This window comes from Solanum pennellii, chromosome 3 (assembly GCF_001406875.1).
Source record: "Solanum pennellii chromosome 3, SPENNV200".
Lineage (NCBI taxonomy): Eukaryota > Viridiplantae > Streptophyta > Magnoliopsida > Solanales > Solanaceae > Solanum > Solanum pennellii.
The window spans coordinates 5860266-5884371 of record NC_028639.1 but is presented as its reverse complement, the minus strand read 5'-3'; the positions used below and the strand labels follow the sequence as shown (position 1 = coordinate 5884371).

Here is a 24106-nt window from a genome sequence, read left to right as displayed (position 1 = left end):
TATTTTGATTGGATAAAATTAATTAAAACTAAATAAATTTAAAATATAAATATATGTATATGATTTAGGTAGGGCAAAAAATTGGATTCTTGGGGGTGGGGGGATAGGTTCTTAGCTAATAAATCAATTTTTTTTAATATTAAAAAAATTTAACATCTATCTATTTATTTATTTATATAAAAATATTTTAACTTTTTGTATAATATAGAATGTTCATCTCCACTAAGCTTCGCCCCTTACACTAATTTTGAAAACTTTAGGGTCCACCAAATATTGAATATCATGAACTTAATTATCAAGTTTATATTCCATTAATATTAGGGTTACTTTCCACATAGTTCTTTGTTGTCACCTTGTGTGAATTTCATAGATAACGATGAAGTTTTAAATGTATAATTTTTTTTTAACAGAGAGTTATTTTCAGAACCTAATATGAAAATGATATTATAAGACAAAATAATTTTAAAAATAAGTTTTAGATAGGTGTTATGACTTAAAATTTTTAGCTTGATAGATTGTATTTAATTTCAAAATTTTTATTATTAAACTTATCCTTTAAAATTATAAATTGTATAAAGTTTGCTAAAGAGAGAAATTTGCTTTGAAAACCTAATATGAAAATGATGCCACCAAGAAAAGATAATTTTTTTTTAAAAAAAATTCTTTAGATAGATATGAATCAAAATATAATAAATTTGAAAGAAACAAGAATGAAATAAATTAAATTCTTTTGCAGAGGAAAAAAACACAAGAAATTATAAAAAAAAGTTTTAAATGGAACAGAATAAAATTAAGAATAAACGTTAAATGAGACATGACAAGGCCGGTTAAAATTTAAGGTTAAAAACGTATTGTACATAAGAAATCTTACAAAATATATTTTATAATGAATACATAATTGGGAATTCTCATAATTTGAAGTGTTCTAAAAAGAAATATTATTCTTCAAAATATTTCGTCCGATATAAATATATCTTTCAAAATTTGATAAATCTTTTTAATATAAAATTGTGAGATTAAATTCTAACAAAGACTAAAGATGAAAACCCAACATCCTATCAAATAGGAATAAAATTTGTCTATGGCATGTCTCCCCCTCCAAAGAAGGAAAAGAACTTAGAATAATATTGTCATTAAGACTATTAAGGACCTTCAATAGTAATCAAAATACATCACAAATAATAATTAACAAGATATGAAAGAATAAATCTAGACAATAATATGAATACTTCTTTTTGAGATACTGAAATCAATTTTTCAACAAGTTTTGTCCTTTATTGCTTTACTTTATTTATCATCTTATAATTTTCAAATGCTTACTTATTTTATTTTTTATCTTTTAGCTAAATTCAAATTCGCTATTGCTTATATGTTATCATTCTCGAACTTGGTTTATAGACATATATACTCATTGGCCTTGAGAAATTTTACTATCTTAAAACTAATTAAAGAACTCTATGATCTAATTTAATTTTATAAAATTATACTGAAAAAATTTATCGCACGTTATATAATTATACCATCCTATAGATTGGAATGAAAAATACTCCACTTAATAAGAGAAGTTACTTTGTCCACATGGGATTTTTTGTCACCATATGTGGAATTAGCAAGGAACGTCTTTTTCTTCTAGAAGATTCGACATCTTGTCGACTATCAATTACCAAGTTGGACCATCTTGTTTGATGAAGGGATTCTTCTATGAGATTTTTGTGTCATTAAGTGTATCATGTTATGCGTCGTCGGAAAATTTCAATAATTCAATTGATTAACTATTTGAACTATTTTAATAATTTAATTAATTAATTATTGAAATTTTTATGATATTGATAAAAGTTTAGTTCTTCATTTCATAATTCTCTGTTTCATTTCTTTTTTTCCTACTCTCGTTTTAAAAAATAAAATTTATGGTCCAATTTAGCTTATTTTAAGAAACATAATATATGAGTCGTTTTTTTTTAGTTAATCTAAAAAAAAGCGTACATTTTTATATTTAGTAATTAAACTTTTAGATACTCAATTTATTCATAATGAAATTATTTATAGCAATATAAATATTCATGATTTATTTTATATCAGGGGTTTTAAACTCTTTGATTTTTTCTTAAATTTCATGTTAAGTCAAATTATATCACATGAATTAAAAAATACTGAGTAATTTCTCTTCTTTTTTTTTTTTTTTTATGAACTGTTTCATTCAAATTAGGATTAGGAGGAGAAAATATCATAATCTCCATTATTTTGATTTTTGAGTAAATTTCCGTGAAGTTGAGTTTTTAAAAAAAATATGAGTTCTATTATTTGATAGTTGACAATGAATTTATTGTTGTACTTGGAGCTCAAATCTTGATCAGAAACTAATTTAGCAAGATTTGAATTGTGAAAATCATATTAAAAAATTTATTCTGAACAAATTGTAACATAAGAAAAATTAAGATGGAGTTATCTTAATCAAGAAGGTAAAGAATCTTAATGTGAAAATTGTTTACTAGTGTTGCATGCTATTTTTAATAATTGTGAATGTCAACAAGGATTAAAATATATCTAAAGGATAAGGATGTATAAGAAAAGAGAGCATGCAAGGGGTGATGCAAAGGAGATTCCTCCAAAAGTATTGGATGTTCTTTTAAGGCTTAAGTCATGCGTTCCCTAAAATTATCCGCATAATTTATTTGAATATTTTAATTAAGATTAGTATTTATTAAATATTTTAATATTAATAAATATATACTTATTAAACACAATTGATAATAAGCTTTTAAAATGAGGTGTGTATAATGCACACACACAATCTTTATAAAGCAATCAATAAAACTACAACATGTAATATTCAATTCTTTTTAAGAAAATAAAAACTTTAATCATTAATAATTCAAAAAATTAATTAGCAAAAAAGAGAAAAAAAGAAAAACCCCCATCTCCACCCACCCACCTTTCTTCTTCTTCCCTTCATCGGCCATCCTCATTTCAACAAAAAAAATTCTTTTCCGGCGATAACATAAAGAAATTCTCCCCCCACCCGCTCCTCGAATACATCCACCTACTCATCATTATCTTCTTCTTCTTCATCCATAGTTACTTGTCATTTTCTATTCTCTTGAAATGATTTTTTTTTCTTGTAATAAACTACAAGCTATTGAAATCAAGTCTAATGTAAATAGTGAAATAAATTATGAAGCACGATTAATTAATGGAGTGATTGTTGAGATTTTTTATGAAAAATAAATCGACGTTGATAAATTATTTCAAAATTGACAATAAAGAGAAATCAAGAGGATTCAAATGAATTATATTAAATATTCTGATGTCATTTTAAATAAATGATTGAAAATGTTTGTTGATTGACCGAAAATAAGATGGACAAAAATTACTTTTATCATTTCGATATTCATTTTTTTCTTGTTGCAAATTCTATTAACAGATTCAATTTCATTTATAAAGAGTGAAAAAAAAAAAACAGAGTTTGAGAAGCTTAAATGGGGTGAAGAAGAAGATGACCATTGATATGGCCTACAGGAGTAGGGTGGGGGGTAGGGTGCGTGGGGTTGCTTTCTTTATGAGTTCAAAACATTATTTTAAATAAAAATATTTTTAGTTATTTTGGTTAATAATTAGTATAAAAAAAAAGTAAAGTTTATTTTTAAATTTTTTTTAAAAAAAATTGGGAACATATTCACGCGCTACTAGGCAGCGAGATACACTTGATTTGCCACATCAGCATTTTGTGCTTAATAAACACATGTTTTGAATATTTAAAGTGTTTAATAGGTACAAGCTTTAGTTTAAGTGTTTAAATGAATTATGCGGACAACTTTAAGAAGCTGCATATGACTTAAGCCTTCTTTTAAGTATACATGGTGTCTTTATATTTTGTGTAAAAAATATTTATTATAAATTTGAATTAAATTCAATATAATTTCAAAAGTTAGCTCAAAAAAATAAGCTTGTTTAAGTTATAAAAATCAATATTTATCCCTTTTATCATTATAATACTCTTCATAACCACCTTTATCCTTTCACGCTCAACCTCGACCGCATTTGAAGTATGTAACTTTAACATAAATCGATTTTTTCTTTGGAATTAGCTAATAGTCTTATCTCTAATTTGCTGGTATCTAATAAAAAATCATCGATAAATAAAATTAACGACGAATTTTGATGTTTCACTTTAAAATTCATTCTTTGCTAAATTTCTTTTAGTAATGATCGAAAAATAAATATTGAGATAAGTCCTGTTTACATACCAAATAAAAATAAATATTAAATTTGACTCAACCCAAAAACTAACCGAAGAGCTGAAGATTGTCTACGAAGAGGGATCCAAAGTAGGTTCACGAGAATCCAACAATTGGTATCCAAATCCTATATACTTTGTGAGCTTGATTACTACTATATATCAACTTGATATTATTATAAAAATTATAAATTTTATATTTTGAATTCACTTATAACAATTAACATTCAAGCAATATAAGAAGATTATGCATCTGTTTACCACTAATATAAGACTTTTTCATATATATTACATATTATAAATAAAAATATATTTTCATTATTTTTCAAATTCTAAAATTCAATAGCATGCATGTTATGTTAAATAACACTTAAGAGTGGATAGAACTTTGAGAAGACGTGCATGAGCGGAAAGGGTTCCCTTTCACATGCTTTAAATTATTGTTCACTCCACCATTTAAAATAATTGATGTTTTAATATTTAAAAATTGGTCCTAAATATTTAATATTTCACAAAATGTAGAAGCTTGACTGATTTTTTTCTTTCAAATATGCTCGACATATATTCCTTATTCTATCTACAAATTTAATAATAATAACAATAACAACAACAATAATAATAATAATAATAATAATAATATATTTAGTATAATTTCATAGGTCGAATTTAAGAAAATAAAATGTACTCAGACTTGGCCCACCTAATACTGTAAGTTAAAAGAGACTGCTTTCATAAATTCTTGGCTCAGAGGAAAAATATCTTACGCTAAATTCTCAAAAAAGGGACAGCAAATTAAAGTTGCAAGTTACGAAACAAATGCAATAACATATAGTAACACAAAGCAAAAAATAAGAAACTACGTGATAACTAAATAATACTACTATAAGGACAAGAGGAGAGAAGGAAGCTAGTCCGCTATCTCACACATAGAGTGTTATAACATTATTCAACTACCCACTAATATTTTGTGTTGATCTTTGAGCTTCACTTCTTTCTACCTAAAATCATGTCCTCAACATATCAACAGGTATTGTGTCATGACTTGTCTAACCATCCCCCACCCCTCTCAATTCTTCTTTCGCTCTACCTCTACCTTTCTTAAGTCTTGCTACAACCAACCTCTCATACCTCCTTATTAGTGTATCCTCACACCTCAGATGCTCATATGGTCAAACCATCTCAACCACCTCGGTTTCCTCATCTTGTTCGTCAGTGCTAATGTCACTTTCATCTTTCCCCATAGAACTTCGTTCCTAATCAATTCTCTGAGTTTGCTACACATCCATCTGATCATCTCTATATATATTTACTATATTTATTTTTTATGTGAGAGTGTTTGACTGACCACTCTATCTCATGCAACAACATCGTTTGACCACCACTCTATAAAATTCACCTTTAAGCTTTGACGATATATTCCAATATCTATCTCACATCATTTTCAATTTCTCCATCTCCTTAAATTATGAATCCAAGTTAGCGTAGTACTATCGTTAACTTGGTTTAATTTATGCTAATTAATTGTGTTTATCCCGACAAGTCAAGGTCTTGCTTCCCATCTTCAAACTAGGGATTTTAAATGCTAATTAACTCCTAATAACGATTTGATAAGACCACCAAGTTCCTGGCTAATCAGAATCATCATCGAAATTATGTTGCTTAATATTAATAGTATTAGTTTAATGTTTTAATTAGTATACATTTGATATCAAAAGTATCATTATCACGTGGCACAGTCATAAACTTAAGTGTCCTTTATTTACCTTTTTTAAATCAAAAGAGATTAAATTTGTGTGCTTTAGTGGTCCTTCTCATTTCATTATAGACTAATTATACCTTAATTAAACTCTTTAGTTTATTATCTTATTTACTCCATATATTTACCTAATATTCAATCATATACCCTATATTCCATGTTAACAGAATTTTTTAGTTTTTTGTTGTAGTTCAAAAGATTTAAATATTCAAAGTTTTAGATAAATATTTGAATTTCTTTTACATTTTTGTTTTTTATTTACTTTTACTAGATACTAATAAGTCCAAGAGAGCTAATTATTCATATTTTACTTTAAGTAATTTTTATTTTCAAAAATAATTTGACAATAACTATTTCATCCGTTCATCTTTACTTGTCTACTATATATACACTATTTTGATATGTCCAACAATTAATACTTGTCTAGTTTATAAATAAAATCTATGAATATTTCACTATGTTGTATCTATTTTATCCTTGCTATCAAATTTTAATTCTTTTTTCAATGTTTAGATGACTTATATTAAATAGGTAATTTGATAAAATTAATTTACTACAAATACTTCTTAATTTACGTGTCAAATCAACATTGAACACCTATTGCACAGAAAAAGTAAAAGGATAAAGTAAAAAATGGTGTTTAATTTATATACTAAACTTTTTTTTTAAGTATACGTTACATAAAAATCACTTAATATGAAATAGACGAAGTAATTTTTTACAGCTATTAAGCCACTAAATCACACATGACATTCCACTAATCATAGTACTTCCAAGAGCAAGGGATGCTAAGCAATCTTCAAAGGTTGTATTTATGATCCACTTTAATTTTTACTAATGAATAATACAAGATCATTAGTAGTGTTTGATGTGTTATTAACTTTCTTAATTGGGACCACCACCATCCTTAAACCCGCTTCCAATATGTTGGAAAAATTAATTTAAGTTGTAGAAAATTTCAAAATTATTTAGAATTTCATTTTTATTTAATTTATGTCTTAGTCAAATTGATATACGAACCGTTTTTCTTGATATAGGCGGCGTAATATCTCTTATTATATAAGAAATACTTCACGTTGAGGCATACACGTCTCCGTCAACATGCGCTTCAACGTATTTCAAAAAATATTTTTTAAAAATAGTGTTTTTTCACTTTAGACTGGTTAATGTACAATTCTCTTATTATATAAGAAAAATTTTACGTCGACGTGTCTGTTTCAGTGCGTTTAAAGAAAAATAAAAAAACATTTTTTTGTTATACTTTAATTTAATCAGTGTATATTTTTTTGAAATTATGAAATTCCTTTTAGCTTTGACTTTTAGTTTTAAATTCATATTGTTTAGTTATAGCTCCATTATTTTGAATGACAATATATATATACTCTTATAGTATGATGGACTAATGAGTAATTTCTCAACAAGAAACATCAATGATACTATATGAAATTATTCATAGTCAATCATACTATAAGAGTATATTATTTATACTGTTGTGGTATCATAAAGGTTTCTTGAGAAATTACTCATTAATCACTGATACTATGAGAGTATATGTATATTCTTGAGGTATAATTAATGTTTCTTATTCAGAAATTATTCATTAGTTAATGATACTATAAGAGTATATGTATATTGTTGTGGTATATATCATTAAGATTTCTTGTTTAGAAATTATTCATTAGTCAATGATACTATAAGAGTATATGTATATTATTGTGGTATCATTATGGTTTCTTGTTAAAAAATTACTCATTAGTAAATGATAGTATAAGAATATGTATATATGTACATATATGGTCAATGAAACTATAAGAGTATATGTATATTGTTGTGGTATCATTAAGGGACTAATTATACTATAAGACTATATGCATATTGTTGTGGCATCATTAAGATTTCTTGTTAAGAATTAACTCAATAGTCAATGATACTGTGCATATATACATGCACACACTTAATGATATCAATAGAAAATATGATAATGATTGAGTATCAGTTAAGCGAAAATTATCAGCTTTACTGAATATGGGGTATGGGCTTAATTTTTTTTTGAGAGAATGGCATGAACATTTAATTATTTTGAGTTTTATGACTCATTTATGTAATATATTGTATTTTATTTTTATTTAGCCCACGACCGGCCCAACCTTTATTGCTCGAGTCCGGCAAACCAGCGGTTTATTCGGACCAGGCTAAAAAATATTTTTCTTAAACGAGCTATACAAATCTTAGTCCAATCCTATCAAATTACGGTTAGTCCAGACCAACTAATGGACTAGCCCATATTAACGACTCTACCTACTATAATCTCACAAGATGGGGTCAAAAAGAATAGTAAAGTGTACACAAACCACAACTGTAATGTTTACCTAAATCATAAATTAACTTTAAAAAATACTTATAGGCCCGTTTAACAAACTTATTAGCTTAGCCAAGCACCCTAACATAATAATAATTGTCGATGATCAATGTTTAAAACAAAGAAATCAATGAAGAACACAAACTAATATTCAAAGTGCAAACCAATCAACAAACAATCTATAGCCTTTTATAGTAAAAGAACTTCAATTTCCTCATCAACCATGAACCAATTTCTTAACAAATGTAGCCATATATTTGCCTTGATATTCTGCGAGCGCTAACTCTCCTTCGGTAGCTTCTCTCGAACCATCTCCAGCGAAGACCCCGGCCCCATACGGTGAACCTCCTCGGACCGTGTCCATGTCGAACATGCCGGCTCCAAAAGTGTAGCCAATTGGAACAAAGAGCATTCCATGGTGTGCTAGTTGAGTTATTGCTGTCCAACTGCTAATAAATATAGATAATTAGAGGCCCGGGAGGAGCTAGCCTTAAAGTTATGCGTTCGATAGAGGTATCGAAGTTTAACTCATTTTTAATTATCCATCAAAGTTTAAACGGGTCGGGTTATGAACTATTTGTTGATTTAACTCAATTGGTTATATCATAATGATCCATCAAGTACTATTAAATGTGAACAAATCAAATCATGTAATCTAGTAGTCAAAAGATGCAACCTCAATCTAAATATACAAATAGGTAGATTTAGAAGGACAATTATAAATTCACGTTAACTCAATAACTTTTATATAAATCCTATAAATACTTATATTACCTCAATAAGAGCTGGCAAAACTTAAATACATTTTAAATAATTTATTCAAGATTATTATCGATAGAGTGTATAAAAATAATATTGGATAGAGTGTATTAGTGATGTTGGAATTAGTTACACTGAGATTACATACCATGACACTACAACAAAAATGTAATTAGAGATATTTAATTCTTAATTGCCACTAAATATATATTTTTAGCGGCAATTGTCACTCTTTGTATATGTCCCTAAAGCCTTTAGCGACATTGATTCTAATGACACTTAACTAATGTCGGTAAAGACTTTAGCACTCTTTATTAGTGTCAATATTTAATGACGCTAAAAATTATTTTTGTTATGGTGTGTTTTCTATTTATTAGTTGTATAATTTATAATACTGAATATTATAAATTATGATGTATAACTAATGCATGTATTAGTTATATAGACTAAAAATTCTACCAAACAAAGAATTTAATTATATCATGACTAACACGTGTATTAGATTTTCTAAGACATCCAACTAAAAGACTCCTAATTTGGATTATGAGTCATTTGTTGATTGGACTCAATGAGTTGAACCTAAATGATTCGACATTTTGTTAAATTATAATGAGTTTAAAGAATAATGTTCTTGAATATGTGATCAGAGTCACACATTGTTCCCTATTTCTAATGTTGATATACAAAAAAAAAAACATTAGAGGTGAATGGTTTTGAACTTTTTACATCGCCTGCTCCATGAACAATATTTCCAAATATAATAAGTTTTTAACTTTCAACCTTCAAAACTTATCCATGAGGCAATCAAGAATCAAAAGTTCAAGACCATCAATTTTCAAAATCATTAAGTGCATTGTCCTAATAAGGGATATTTATACTTCTAATGACACGAGATGAGGACAACTTTGAAAGTTTGATCCAAAGCAAACAATATCAGATTATATAAAAAAAGTCTTTAGGTCGACTTGATCCAACCAAGCGAAGACACAACCTCAATGCCCTAATTTATAAAATCAATTTTGAATCGAATATTTAAACAGGAGAAACCATATTTTTACACAAATAAATATAATATTAGTATATTTTATCTTTTTTAAATCTCACTTTTAGAATTATACTTAATTAAATAAAATAATTTTTATACATAATAGGTAAAAAAAATCATCAGATAGGATAAAAGGAAACATACGCGGTGGTCTCTTGTCCACCTCCTTGACTACCACTACTCACAAAAAAACCAGCAGGCTTTCCAGCAAGCTTTTGCTCCTTCCACAAATTCCCAGTTGAATCAAACAATGCCTTCATCTGACCCGCCATGCAACCAAACCTACATATTAGTCGATTCAGAACGAGTGTAATTTATTTTGTACGATTCGAAAAAATAATAATGAATTTAATTGAATTTGAGGTGATAAATAACTGATCAAATTGTGACGTGTTTGTTGACTTGATTCAACGAATCGATGACATGTTAAACGATTTGATTCAATAGATTTAATTCAAAATGACTCATTAAACGTTGCTTAAATTACTTAAAATAATGCAATCCAATTGGTCAAATGACTTTAAATGATATCATTCGATTGGTCAAAATGATTTAAAATAATATAATTTGATTGGTTAAATGACTTAAAATAACGTAATTCAGTTGATCAAAATGACTTAAAACAATATTAATAATAGAGATGAAATTTTCATGTAGGGGCAAACTCAACATACGAAGAAGCTGAACGAGTACAATATTAATTATATATATATAAAAGAAATTTCAATTTATTTATGTACAAATAGTGTAAATTTTCATCGAAGAAAGATTCAAATCGATAAAATTTAAACTCGTATCTGGCTTTGCCCCTAAAAAGCTAAAAATGTTCCTTTCAATATGTCAAAATGTGAAACAGAAATACAAAATTAAATTTGAACACTGAAATCATGTAAATTCGAAAGAAACTTAAGTTAGTTTTTTTCTACAAAAGAAACTTAAGCTATCTTTTTAAAAAAATAATAATTATATTAGCTATTTAATTTCCAAAAAACAAAAACAAAAAGGAGTAACAGTTAGGTCATTTCGGATTTGACTCAAACAAAATATATCATGATCCATATATCAATTTAACCTACCCAAATTTATTCCAATCTATTATTGTCACCTTATAATATGCATATACTTCAACTAATTTACACATATATAAAATTTAAATTGAAATAGTAAATTCAGTTAAACTTACAGAATTCGTTATAAATCTGTTAATCTATATATACCTGGTGGGAAACCCAAACAAGAACCCATCAGCATCAACAAGATCTTCTGGTGATGATATTACGGGAATCGTGTCATCTTTAAGTGGGGCCTGAATTTTCAGAAGGACATCTTCCGATATCGTTTCAGGTGCTCTATACAGTATCCCTTCCACACCTTCCACAGTTTCTATTCCTTTCTTAATCCTTCTTGCTAAGCTCTCCACGTGTCCATACATCGAATAAAATACGATAAATATTTTAAGGTTTTTGGTTGATGATGAAGGAGTATTGATGGAATTTTTTTTAGAATTTGAAGATTTGGAAGTTTTGTTTTTGCTAGAAACACATCCACCACCTTTTCCCATGATTTCTCTCTCTCTCTCTCTTTTTTAATGTATTTGAAATGAAAAAAAAGAGGAGATATTTAAGGTAGAAGATTTGAGAAAAATTAACAATAATGATCCCTTAATGTTCGAGGTAGGTTAAAAATAGTCATTTAATTATGTACTCAACAATTTTGGTTATTAAATTTGTCAATAATTGACATTTTTAGTCTCTAGCTATTACATATTAATTCAATTATGTTTGTCAAATTTATGGGAAAATGTATAATTATCTCAACCTATGTCTGAAATTTCAGAGACACACTTATACTATATTAACGTCTTATTACCTCTAAATTTATTTTATAAATAATTTTATACTATTTTTCAACCTACGTAGCACTATCAACTAGATAGCTTGAAAAAATTGTTAACACGCGCTGAGTCCAGAAGATACTACTGCATAAGTCGGAAAGGGATAGAACATTATTTATAAAATAAATTCGAGAAAATAATAGAATCTTAATATAGTATAAATGTATCTCTGAGATTTCGGACATAGATTAGGAGTACTTATGTATTTTCCCTCAAATTTAATCAAAACTACGAAAATAAAAGATATCTAACAATATTTTCGATCTAATTCAAGAGTTCGGTTCAATTTTTTGAGGTTTCTGTCTTGCGTAGTTTTTTATATTATGATTTCTGTAATTTTGATGAAAATTTATAATATTCTTTGGTTGAAAAAAAATTCTTACATGATCAATAAAAATATACTTTGAGGACTTTTTTGAAAATACTATCAAAGATAAGTGATTAATTCTATTATTTTCTCTTTGGATAAAATTAGAATTGTTTTTAATTGTGTATTATATTCTGAGTTGGCATATAAATAAATGTGAAAATGAAGGCATAATGACTTTTCCATTTTATATTATACCTTATAAAGAAAAGGAAGATTATTTATGTAACCTTAAAGAAGAAAATTAAGGAAAAATGACTTTTCCATTTCTGGCAAAGTTCATTCCCATCATTATTAAACAACTAACCATATTCACATTTAATCCGCTGTTAGAATATTTTATTTATAGAGTCTAATTGAAATATATTATTAAAAAGGAATATATTTAAAAGAATACAAATAACATATATATTTAGAAAATGATATTTTTAACCAATTAAATAACAATAAAATTATTTTTAAGCTACATTATTGACGATATAAACATTATTAGATCAAAATAAAAACTGAAAATAGTAGACTATTTTGGTCAGAGTAGTTCTTGATTTTAAAAAATCCGCAACGTTTTTTTTCTTTGGGAAATAATTAAGTGCCTGTTAAAGGTAAAGTATTTATACGAGGATATCCAATTAATATTACTCAAAATTAATTATCCAAATATCTAAAAAAATAAAATAATTTAAAACAGACGTCAGCATGAAATCATCTTTACAGTGTTTTGTTATCGTCCTTTTTTAGGTTTGTTTTAGCCTTTTGTTCTAGTTTTTTAAAAATAAAAATATAGAATAAGGACTAATTTAAGAGAGAGTTAGTTTATTTTTATAAATTAAAATTTCTTTGTTTATTTTATAAATTAAAATTTTCTTTTTTGTTCTTTTCTATTTTTAAATTAGTTAGAAAAAAGTTCTACCGTGTTTTCTTTAGCTTGTGTTTGGACATGGGACATGCATTCATAATTTTAAATGGGAAACTTACATAAATATACTATAATAACAAAATATTTACCATTTATAGCAATAATATTTCTGTTTCACTTGATCACTTTTAATTCATTTATAATACAAGTTTAATTTATATTACTAAGAACAATTTTTTATTCATATATAATACAAATTTTAATGATAAATAATTCATTTATCACACATTTTAATTTACTTATAATACAATGTGTCAAATTTTTATCAAACAAACATAATATATCTAAAAAACAATTATAATTCATATATAATTCATATATATTGCATACATAATTCACTTTTAATATATATGACAGATTTAACATAGTATTGCTACAAGTGGTAATAAATAAAAGTATTGCTAAAATCAGTAATTATTTATTAAAATGTATCAATTTATGTAATTTTTTCATTTTAAATCATTGTTTGAATATGTGATTTTGGATCATGATTTAAAATATAAATCGTGATACTATTTCTTTTAAAAATGTAAAACTTGACAAATAAGTTTATATTTTATAAAAACAAAAAGGACCCATCATTTTAAAATTTATATATATAAAACGTCTTATGCTTGAAGTGAAGAGATTATTCGTACCATGTGAAATAATTATATTAAAGAACAACTAGTTACTACTATTATTGCCTGGCGAATTTTTATAGATTATGTGTAACTAAAAGTTTGAACAAAGTGGCACCTTAAGATATTCTAATACTTTGTTTTTATGAATTATATGGTTGCTCATATGGTAAAATTGTATAAGTTATGAAAATTTTAATAATTTTCATAAGTTAAGGATTTAAAAGTGCATGTGCAAATAAAAGTTCAACTATAAATCTGATTTCAAATCATGATATGTCCAAGTGGACCCTCAATGTTTTGTTGCCGCTTTTTCATTTCCCTCACTTTGAGATAGTTTTAATGATTGTGAAATGTATAAGTATTAATGATTGTGTTTGTATATCTGCATAAAATTTGAATTCGTATATAATTAAATTGAGTTAAAATATTTATATTTGTATATCAAATCTCTCTCTCGCTTTATACAAACACAAATTATGCATTGTATTTTGTATAAATTGTATTTGTATAAAGTGGGACGGAGAGAAATGCAAAAAAGTACTGGACAGAAGAAGATTCGTATTTGTACAATCATATGTGTATAGAAAAGAAAGATATATATTTGTATTTATATATACAGTCTCTCTCGCTTTATATAAACACAAGCACAAATTATACAGTTGTGTTTGTATAAAATGAGAGAGACAAGTGAAAAATAATTGGAAGAAAAGGAGAATGGCGAGGGAAATTTCAGAGAGAGGGGAGAGCAACGAATGACAAGAAGTTCGTCGTGAATTGGAATTAAATAAAATTATAGCTATAACATTTATTTTAAATTAATAATTTACTATTACGCACAATTTTCGCAAGAAATACACCCAATTCTCTATGCCACATGGTATATACCATGGACGACTGATCATTTATTCCTTTTCAAAAATATTCGAATCATTTATGATACCTGGTATACATCATATACAAACACGATATCATAATAAGGACTGGTCATTCATTTAGAAGCGCAAAATGGTTAAAAATGCAAATATGTAAATCTAAAAGCCCAAACGCTATTTGTGTTTATTTTTTATTGGAATTCTTTAGGAACATAAAACCAACACTTAGTAGATTTTAAAATGACCTTATTAGACACATATCCATATTATTTATACTTATTCGATCTATACTTCTAAATAACTACGTATGATACTATTTATCGAGAGCTTTCTATTATATATTGAGAAGATCCACTTAGATACATTTATTTTTATTGTCAAATACATTAAAATAGAGAGAAGGACAAGCAAGATGGGGAAGGATGCAAGTGTGATAGCTATATATCCTAGATACGTGTGAATCACACTAGAGACATACCAAATTACATGTATTTGTATGTAATTGGTGTGATTATGATGTATCTGATATACCACATATACAGTAAAGTGGTGAGTGAGATGGGAGGAAGATGAGTGAGGCCAATGTGATTTGTCTGTATATCTCAGACTGTGAATCCACTTGAATACAATGTAGAATAAATTACACCTAATTGTAATTTCATGTATCTCAAAATCTATGTATCTGGAGGCATCAAATTCTGATAAGATTTAATTTGTAAATATTGCAAACTTGAGTGCATTTTGATCATTAGCTCCTAAACCAATGAGATTTCTATAAATTTGCCAAGATTAATTATTTTTTCTTCTCATCATTGGCAAAATACAAGATCCTTAGAGCTAGGATTGTTCAGCACTTTTGGGATTATAGACTTAAAGATTTGGGTTCAGAATTGTTTGAACATTTCTCCATTTCTTTAATATATTTAAGTGTAGTATTTTATTTTATTTTGCTAGAATCTTGTTTGTGAGAATATTTCTTACTGAAATTTGGTTTAAATCTCTTGTTTATTTTATTTAGAATTGAATTATTTTTATCTTTAAGAAAGTGATCACTTAATGTTTCTTTAATTAATTTTTGTACTTCAATTTCTTAAGGGTGAAGCAAATTCTAAGACTCATCCATTTACTTTGATTGAGCTCAAAAGAGGAAAATTGAGGTTGAGAAAGAATTAATTAATAAGAATTTTAGGAGTTAATCCTCATCTATTTGTTCAGCTAGCGATATGAGAATTAATTTAGTTATTCGCCATTGAAGTGCTCAAGAATTCGTATTTGAATGTCGAGATCAGGAGATTATATCCAAGTAGTCTTTTTAGTATCCGTTAGGAACTAATATAAATTCTATTTTAATGATCACTTAATGTTATAGACTCAACATGAAGGTACCATCATCGAAAAATATCATTTCGAAGCTGAGGTACATTTATTGTTCTTTTATTTCACTTGATGTGATACTATTATAATAATTATTGGTAATCGAGTAAAAAGAAAAAGTTTATTAATATTTTAATTTCTTAATAATTACTAGTATGACTTATAGTAAATCTATCATGTATGCCTTTTTTCTATATATAAATTTCCGTTTTAAAAAAATTAAAATTTTTAGATATTTAGATTCATCAAAGATTTATCAGTTATACCCTCTTACTTAAAGTGTACATTTTCCTTTCACGTGTTGAAAATGAAAGATCAACTGTGTGAAGCAAAAATAGATAGAAAGGCTATTATTGGAACATAAAATTGATATTTCAAGTAATAATAGCCTAACTTCATCAATATTCTCAATGAAGCAGATAGATAAAGTAGTTAATCTCATCAAATAACATTATCTATCTGATTCTTCTACCAAATGATCTCTAGTAGTTATTTCGTGAGATTAATTATTTTATAATATGTATGAGATAAGTATTTTATTTTGATAGTACAAATAAAAAAAATAACTTAGTTTATAGAACTAATTAAATATATGATAAAATATTCCTAGATATCCTCATACCTTACTATCCACTAATCAAACAAAGATAAAATAATTATAAATTAATTCTTGATTTATTGAATCTGTGCTTGCACGAACTTATAACATGTGGTACTATCATATGAAATGCAATAAATAGAGAGAAAAGATTCATATACATATTTATGTATTAAACAGAAAAGGGTCAAAATTAATTTTTAACTATTTGAAATAGAGTAAATATATCCTTTTATTATATTTTAATTCAAAACTATCTTTTTCGTCTTATTAGTGGATCTTTTTTACCCTTTCATTTAACGGAATAAGTGTGACATTCAATATGTAAATTATAATGTCATGTAGAATAGTATATTTACGCTATTTCAAATAGTTAATGATAATTTTAGCTTTTTTCCGTTCATCACTAAAAAACAAGAGTTTGATTAATGGTGTTGAACCTTCTAGAAGGAAACAAAACTAACAAAACTAGTTAAGCTAATTAAGCCTATAGCTATAGGTAATTATAATTAGCTTTCTTCCTACCAACTAAGACAATAAACCTACATGTCCTTAAATTTTCAATCCATTTTCCATTTCCCAAATTGAACAAAAACCTTTTTTTACCCATGACTAATTTTATTAGTCCTTATTTAGTTTTGAGTTTATCAACAAAAAGGAAATTTATTTTTACTATGTAAAGTCATTCAATTTTAAATTTATCGTACGAAATCAAAAATTCACTTTTTATTATACAAATATTCAAAGTAAAATTTATTTTCTTTGTTAACTTTGTCATAATTGAATGACTTTAATTGTGTCATCAACTTATAAATTGGATGACTTTTATAAGTGATTTTTTTTAAACTTCCCACTTGTTATTTATTATTCATATTATTATTCGATTAGATCTGAATCACATGTTTACAACATAATAACTTTTGGTGATAAAAAATAGAAAAATGTTTTTTTTTTTACTATGATATACTTGAAAATTAGATGACTTAATGTAACAAAGTCTAGTGAATTTATCATAATAAACTAAAAAGAGAATAATGGTACAACTAGCTCTATATAAATAAAGTCCCTCTAAGTACCATTTTCTTCAAAATCTTCAATTTCATTACATCAAGAGAGATGGAAAAGGGATTAAATATGAAAGGCAACAAGGTTGATGATCAAATGGAACTCATCTCTTACTTCTATCCTCAAATTTACTCCCAACTAGCACAACAACAAGGTTAGAATTACAACTTCAACTTTAATTTCTTAGTGTAGAATTAGTTATAGTTTTTTTTAAAGGAAAAGGATCAAATTTACCTTTGTACTCTTCAAACAAAGTTATATTCACTATTCTTTATACTTTCAATAGTCCAACTTTGATCAGCACATATTTATTCTTGAACTGCTTTAATTCTCCTATAGACACACCTTTACTAATTAAACATTACTTTTATCTCTTTAGAAGAGACGGTGAAACCGCGAAGGAGAAGGAGGAAGAACAAAGTTGAAGGGAGAGACAACACTAGTGAAGTTGTGATGAGGAAGAGGAAGTTGCTAAGTGAAGAACAAGTTAATCTTCTTGAACGAAGTTTCGGGGACCAACACAAGCTAGAGATGGAGAGGAAGGCCAAGCTTGCTTCTGAGCTTGGCCTTGATCCACATCAAGTCGCGGTGTGGTTCCAAAACAGGAGAGCTAGATGGAAGAACAAGAAACTTGAGGAGGAATACTCCAAGTTAAAAACTCAACATGAGGATACCATCATTGAGAAATATCGTCTTGAAACTGAGGTACATATATATGTGGTCCTTCTGTGTCACTTGATGTGACACTATTATTATAATTATCAATTGAGTAAAAATAAGTTCTTTTATTTTAATTTGTTAATTATTAGTATGACTTCTTTATATATTTATATAAATTTTAGTTTAAAATTTTTGAAGACTATATAATTTCAGATTTATTGAAGATATATTAGTTTGACCTTCTTACTTAAATATACGTTTTCCTTGTAGGTGTTGAAGATGAAAGAGCAATTGTGCGAAGCGAAAAAAAAGATAGAAAGGCTATTATTGGAACATAAAAGTGATATTTCAAGCAATAATAGCCCAACTTCATCAATATTCTCAATGGAACAATCACATTTTAATCTTGGGGAGTTTGGAATGGAAGAGCAATTAATGGATGATAATATGTTCTTTGTTGCTGATTATCAAAGCAATTATGTGACTCTTTGGGATAATGAGCTAGAATGGATATAAGTTTATTATTATCCTATATGTATGATATTTTGATTATCCTTGTTTAAGTTTTAATTGTACATAATGAATCATCACTTAATGTATATACATCTTTTTTGGTGAGCAGAGTTTTTTTGATACATTCACTTTTTTTTTCCAAATGGATAAAGTTATTCCTATGTAGAACTTCCTCGGTATCAAATTATTTATCGTATTTTTTCTTTTACACCTTTCTCAATATGACAGTAATTAGGAGGGAATTTTGACTACTTTGCCCTCATCAATGTCTTTAAGATATGAATCTATTTTCTTTAAATATTTTAGAGATCTATTAAGATTTTTGTAGTTTTATAGAACAATTATTATTAAGTATAAATTGGGAAAAATAATTATTTTTTATCTTTGAGCCTCTAATGAAAAATATTTTGAGACAATCATAACATATAATTTGAAACTGAGGGAATAGATGATAAAGACATCGTTTGGTTCATGAAATAAAATGTTGAATTACTGACTCATCTAAAAGTTCGTGTTGCTACAACTACTACTACATTCATTGTATCGAAAAACATAATACATAAACATGATCTTCGATTTGGTTTTCAGCGGATAACTATGTCGTTCAACTTTGAGTGTGCACAAGTAAGCGTAAAACTTGTATAAAATTTAACAAGTTGACAAATGTATCCTATATGACATAATACACGTAGGACATAAAATTGTCATGTAGGGTGTCATGTAAGATGAATGTGTCTATTTGTTTAATTTTATACAAGTTTAAGTGTCTACTTGTGCAAACCTAAAGTTAAAAGTCAGAATTATCAAACCAAGTTAAGATTTATGTTTATGTATTATGTTTATTCCATATTCATGTTTGGTTACTAAAAAAAGATTCAAATTTTATTCATGTTTAAACATTACTCAAATTTTGAAATATCATTTTTAAATTCTTTTTTTCCGGATAATACTTTTTTTTTTAAAAATTAAAAAAAAAATATGTGCAAATGTCCCCTTAGTAGTTTGCAAAATTTGTTTGGTATCCCTTGGTCTTGGAAATACTATGATCATGTGTATTTTAGTGGCATAACAGCTGTCCACTGAGTTTGGCGTTTTGTACAAATGATTAAATTAGCAAATGTAGGGATCAAATTAGATAATTTATATTATTATTATTATTAATAATAAAGCTATCTACAAATTAGCTAAGATCTATATATAATTAAATTATTAAATGAGGACCACTTAAGCATAAAAGAAGGAAAATTAGTAATTACGAGGTGGCCGGTTAATATTATGACTGTACCACGTGATAAAAGATACCTTTGATTCAAGTAAATGTTAAACAAAACATAATATAAATAATAGAAATAATTACAGGTTTGAATTATTTGGTCATCTATTTTGGGATTGGTTACTTTTAACTGTAATTAAGTCGCTTATACATATATAAATACAAATTATACATATGTATATATACAATTATATGATAGATATACAAATACAATTATTCTCTTTCCGCTCTCTACCCTCTCTCCCTTGCCTCTCTCCTCCCTTCCCGATCTTGCTCGCCTCTCTTCTCTCTTCTCTCTCTCTCTCTCGCCTCTCTCCTCCCTTTCCCGATCTCGCTCGCGAGATATTCAAATACACATGTATGCCAGTTACATAGTTCGCCTCTCTCCTCTCTTTGCGCTCTCTTGCTTGCCTCTCTCCTACGTCTCCCAATCTCACTCGCCAAACCTACAAATACATACATATACCAATTACATATATACAATTATTTGACATATATACATGTACAGTTCGTCTCTCTCCTCTCTCTCACTCACCTCTCTCCTCCCTCTCCCAATCTCATTCGCCAAACCTCCAAATACATATGTATACCAATTACATATATACAATCATTTGATAAATATACGTGTACAATTCACCTCTCTCCACTCTCTGCCCTCTCTCATCCCTCTCCCAATCTCGCACACATCTCTCCTCTCTCTAATATGTAGCTACGAATCGTAATCAGTAAACTGTAGATATATATTTATATTTCAATCATACTAATAAACTGGTTCATCGAACGATATATATCTGTGACTTTCCGAACACATTGATGGATATGATTTTGATTAGCCATGAAGTAGGTGTTTTGATCCAATCTTTATTAGCATTCAAAATCCCAAGTTTGAAGATGGGAAACATGAGCTTAACTTGTCGGGATAAACATGACACCAATTAGTACTTAAGCATGGAGCCAAATTTATAATTAACAAGTAATTAAAAGCATTTTAAAGGGATTCCTACCACACCATGCGCATCTATTTTTAAAGTTCAATCTTTTCCATTAAATTATTCTTAAGAAAAAGGATTTCACTTGCATACGCTATATAATAATAACGATGCCTGAGACTCAAATAAGTTGGAGACCGCGGCTATATATATATATCCCCACTTCTTTATTTAAGTTAATATCACATTAGTATCATTGTAATAATAATAATAATAATAATAATAATTAAAAAAAATTGTTATTACTAAATTTGTTTCTACCACCATGTTATTTGACTTAATATAGGCTATTTCCATTTTCCAAATTATCAAGCAAATTATCTATCTTTTATATCAATTTTTTTATTATTATTAATTTTACATTTAATCAAATATTATCATATAAAATGTAACGACAGGGTGAAGAGGTCCCAAATCCATTCAAACAAGAGGGTCCAGATGGTGATGAAAGAAATGCCAAAACAATACGAACAAACAAACTAGTTAAGCTAAAGCCTAAAGCTATAGATAAATAGCTTTCTAGCTATCTATATATCCAATTAACCTAGACAAGTTTCACCAACTAAAGACAACAAAGCTACGTGTCCTTAAATTTTCAATCCCTTTTTCATTTCTCAAATTAAATAAAAAGTTTATTCACCTAATTGACTCAACTCTCAAGCTAGTATATATATAGAGAGAATATTCCAAACAATTGACGGATGGAATTCGCACAAAGATAGAGGTAAAATCTTTGTATACAATATTCCAATGTCACCTTCAAATTCTATGTATGTGAAATTACATTAGATATGCTATTATCGTTCTGAACAGGACATGTGAACATCAAGAGAGAAAGAAGGTGCATCCCATACAACTAGCTAGCTCTATAAAATAAAGTCTTACCAAATACCATAATTTTTTAAAAGTATTCCTTTCTACACTTTCTAGCTATATATCCACTTTAATTTCATTTTCTACATCAATAAGCAAAAGCAATAACAAGAGAGAAGGAAAGGGATTATGACAAGCAGCAAGGTTGATGATCAAATGGAACTCATTTCTCACTTCTACCCTCATATTTACGCCCAATTAGCACAACAACAAGGTTAGAACAACAACTTTAACTTTAATTTCTTTGAGTATGTATTGCAAAAACAAATTATGGAAAAGGATCATAATTTCTTTGATTATTAATGTTGTAAACATGATGTTTATACCTTCGTCTCTTTAGGAGAGACGGTGAAACCGCGAAGGAGAAGGAAGAAGAACGAAGTTGAAGGGAGAAACAACACTAGTGAGGTTGTGATGAAGAAGAGAAAGTTGCTTAGTGAAGAACAAGTTAATCTTCTTGAACGAAGTTTTGGGGACGAGCACAAGCTAGAGATGGAGAGGAAGGCCAAGCTTGCTTCTGAGCTTGGCCTTGATCCTCACCAAGTCGCGGTGTGGTTCCAAAACAAGAGGGCTAGATGGAAGAACAAGAAACTTGAGGAGGAATACTCCAAGTTAAAGACTCAACATGAGCTTACCATCATTGAGAAATATCGACTTGAAAGTGAGGTACAATATATGTGGTTCTTCTGTTCTATTTGATGTGACATTGCTATTATAATTATCCATAAAGTCAAAAAAAGAAGTTTTTTCATTTAATTTGTTAATTATTAGTATGACTTATAATAATATCGTCATACATAGTTTATATATATTTATATGTAACTTTTAGTTTAAAAAAGATCGAAGATCTATGCGTTCAGATTTATTAGTTTGACCCTGATACTTAAAAGTTATATTTTCCTTGTAGGTGTTGAAGATAAAAGAGCAATTGTGTGAAGCACAGAAGGAGATAGAAAGGCTATTATTGGAACATAAAAGTGATATTTCAAGCAATAATAGCCCAACTTCATCAATATTCTCAATGGAGCAGCCACATTTTGATCTTGGAGAGTTTAGAATGGAGGGGCAATTAATGGATGATAATATGTTATTTAATATAACTCTTTGGGATGATTAGAATGGGTTTAAATTTATAATCCAAATGTATAATATTGATTATCCATATGTATAAAATTATAAATGTAGAAATGTGTAATTTCTTTCTTTTGTAACATGATTTGTGGTTAACTACTCTCTTTCATTTTATTTGGTATGTTTACTTGACACTTCTTTTAAAAAATATTTAAGTAGTTTATTTTATTTATATTAATCTAATTAGTTATGCCATGATAATTTAAATTTGACCACTAGTACTTATTTAACAATAAGGGTAATATTGAAACAAAATAACAAATTTCTCTTGATTTGCTAAAATGAATGAGTACTTTCTACATTTCATATATTTAGTTCATGTTAACTTGACATATCCCTTATTAAAGCTTTTACTCGATGTGTATTTTACTAAAATAACTTAATTAATGTTTTGAAACTCTAAACTTGACTATTTCTAATATTTTATGAAGTTATTTAATACAAAGAATGGTATGAGAAAAAAGTACTAAGATTTTTGTTGATATATTAAAATGAACAAGTAAAATGAAATATTTATATCTGATAGTGAGGCTAGTTAGTAAAATGAGTAAGATGCATGGATTAACAACATACTCAGTGAAATTCCATAAGTGGGGTATGGAGAGGTACGCAAAACGCATCCAACCTCTTGAAAGCAAGGCAACATTCTCGAAAGTGAACAAGAATAGGGCTAGCTATACTTGACAAACACTAACAAGCTTGAACTCTCGAAATCAAGGCAACACTCTGCTACCTACCATAATATGCTACCTCCACACCCTCCTATTTAAGGTCGGGTCCTCGTTAATACGAAGGTTCATTATTT

At 27.5% G+C, this 24106-nt stretch overlaps 3 protein-coding genes across 3 annotated transcripts; 2 read left to right on the top strand and 1 right to left on the bottom strand.

Annotated features, from left to right (window-relative positions):
- Nucleotides 1-8401: 8401 nt before the first annotated feature.
- On the bottom strand, nucleotides 8402-11749 carry LOC107014006 (probable NAD(P)H dehydrogenase (quinone) FQR1-like 2). The gene is made up of 3 exons (XM_015213875.2): nucleotides 11371-11749; nucleotides 10298-10435; nucleotides 8402-8795 (listed from the first exon to the last, which is right to left on the bottom strand). The coding sequence occupies exons 1-3, from the start codon at nucleotides 11712-11714 to the stop codon at nucleotides 8567-8569; spliced, it is 711 nt and encodes a 236-aa protein (XP_015069361.1). The 5' UTR covers nucleotides 11715-11749; the 3' UTR covers nucleotides 8402-8566.
- Nucleotides 11750-17913: 6164 nt separating this feature from the next.
- On the top strand, nucleotides 17914-19038 carry LOC107014153 (homeobox-leucine zipper protein ATHB-40-like). The gene is made up of 3 exons (XM_015214007.1): nucleotides 17914-18016; nucleotides 18242-18567; nucleotides 18793-19038. The coding sequence occupies exons 1-3, from the start codon at nucleotides 17914-17916 to the stop codon at nucleotides 19036-19038; spliced, it is 675 nt and encodes a 224-aa protein (XP_015069493.1).
- A 2991-nt stretch (nucleotides 19039-22029) lies between these two features.
- LOC107014084 (homeobox-leucine zipper protein ATHB-40-like) lies at nucleotides 22030-23415 on the top strand. Its single transcript, XM_015213948.2, has 3 exons — nucleotides 22030-22384; nucleotides 22511-22836; nucleotides 23078-23415. The coding sequence occupies exons 1-3, from the start codon at nucleotides 22300-22302 to the stop codon at nucleotides 23285-23287; spliced, it is 621 nt and encodes a 206-aa protein (XP_015069434.1). The 5' UTR covers nucleotides 22030-22299; the 3' UTR covers nucleotides 23288-23415.
- The last annotated feature ends 691 nt before the right edge of the window (nucleotides 23416-24106 follow it).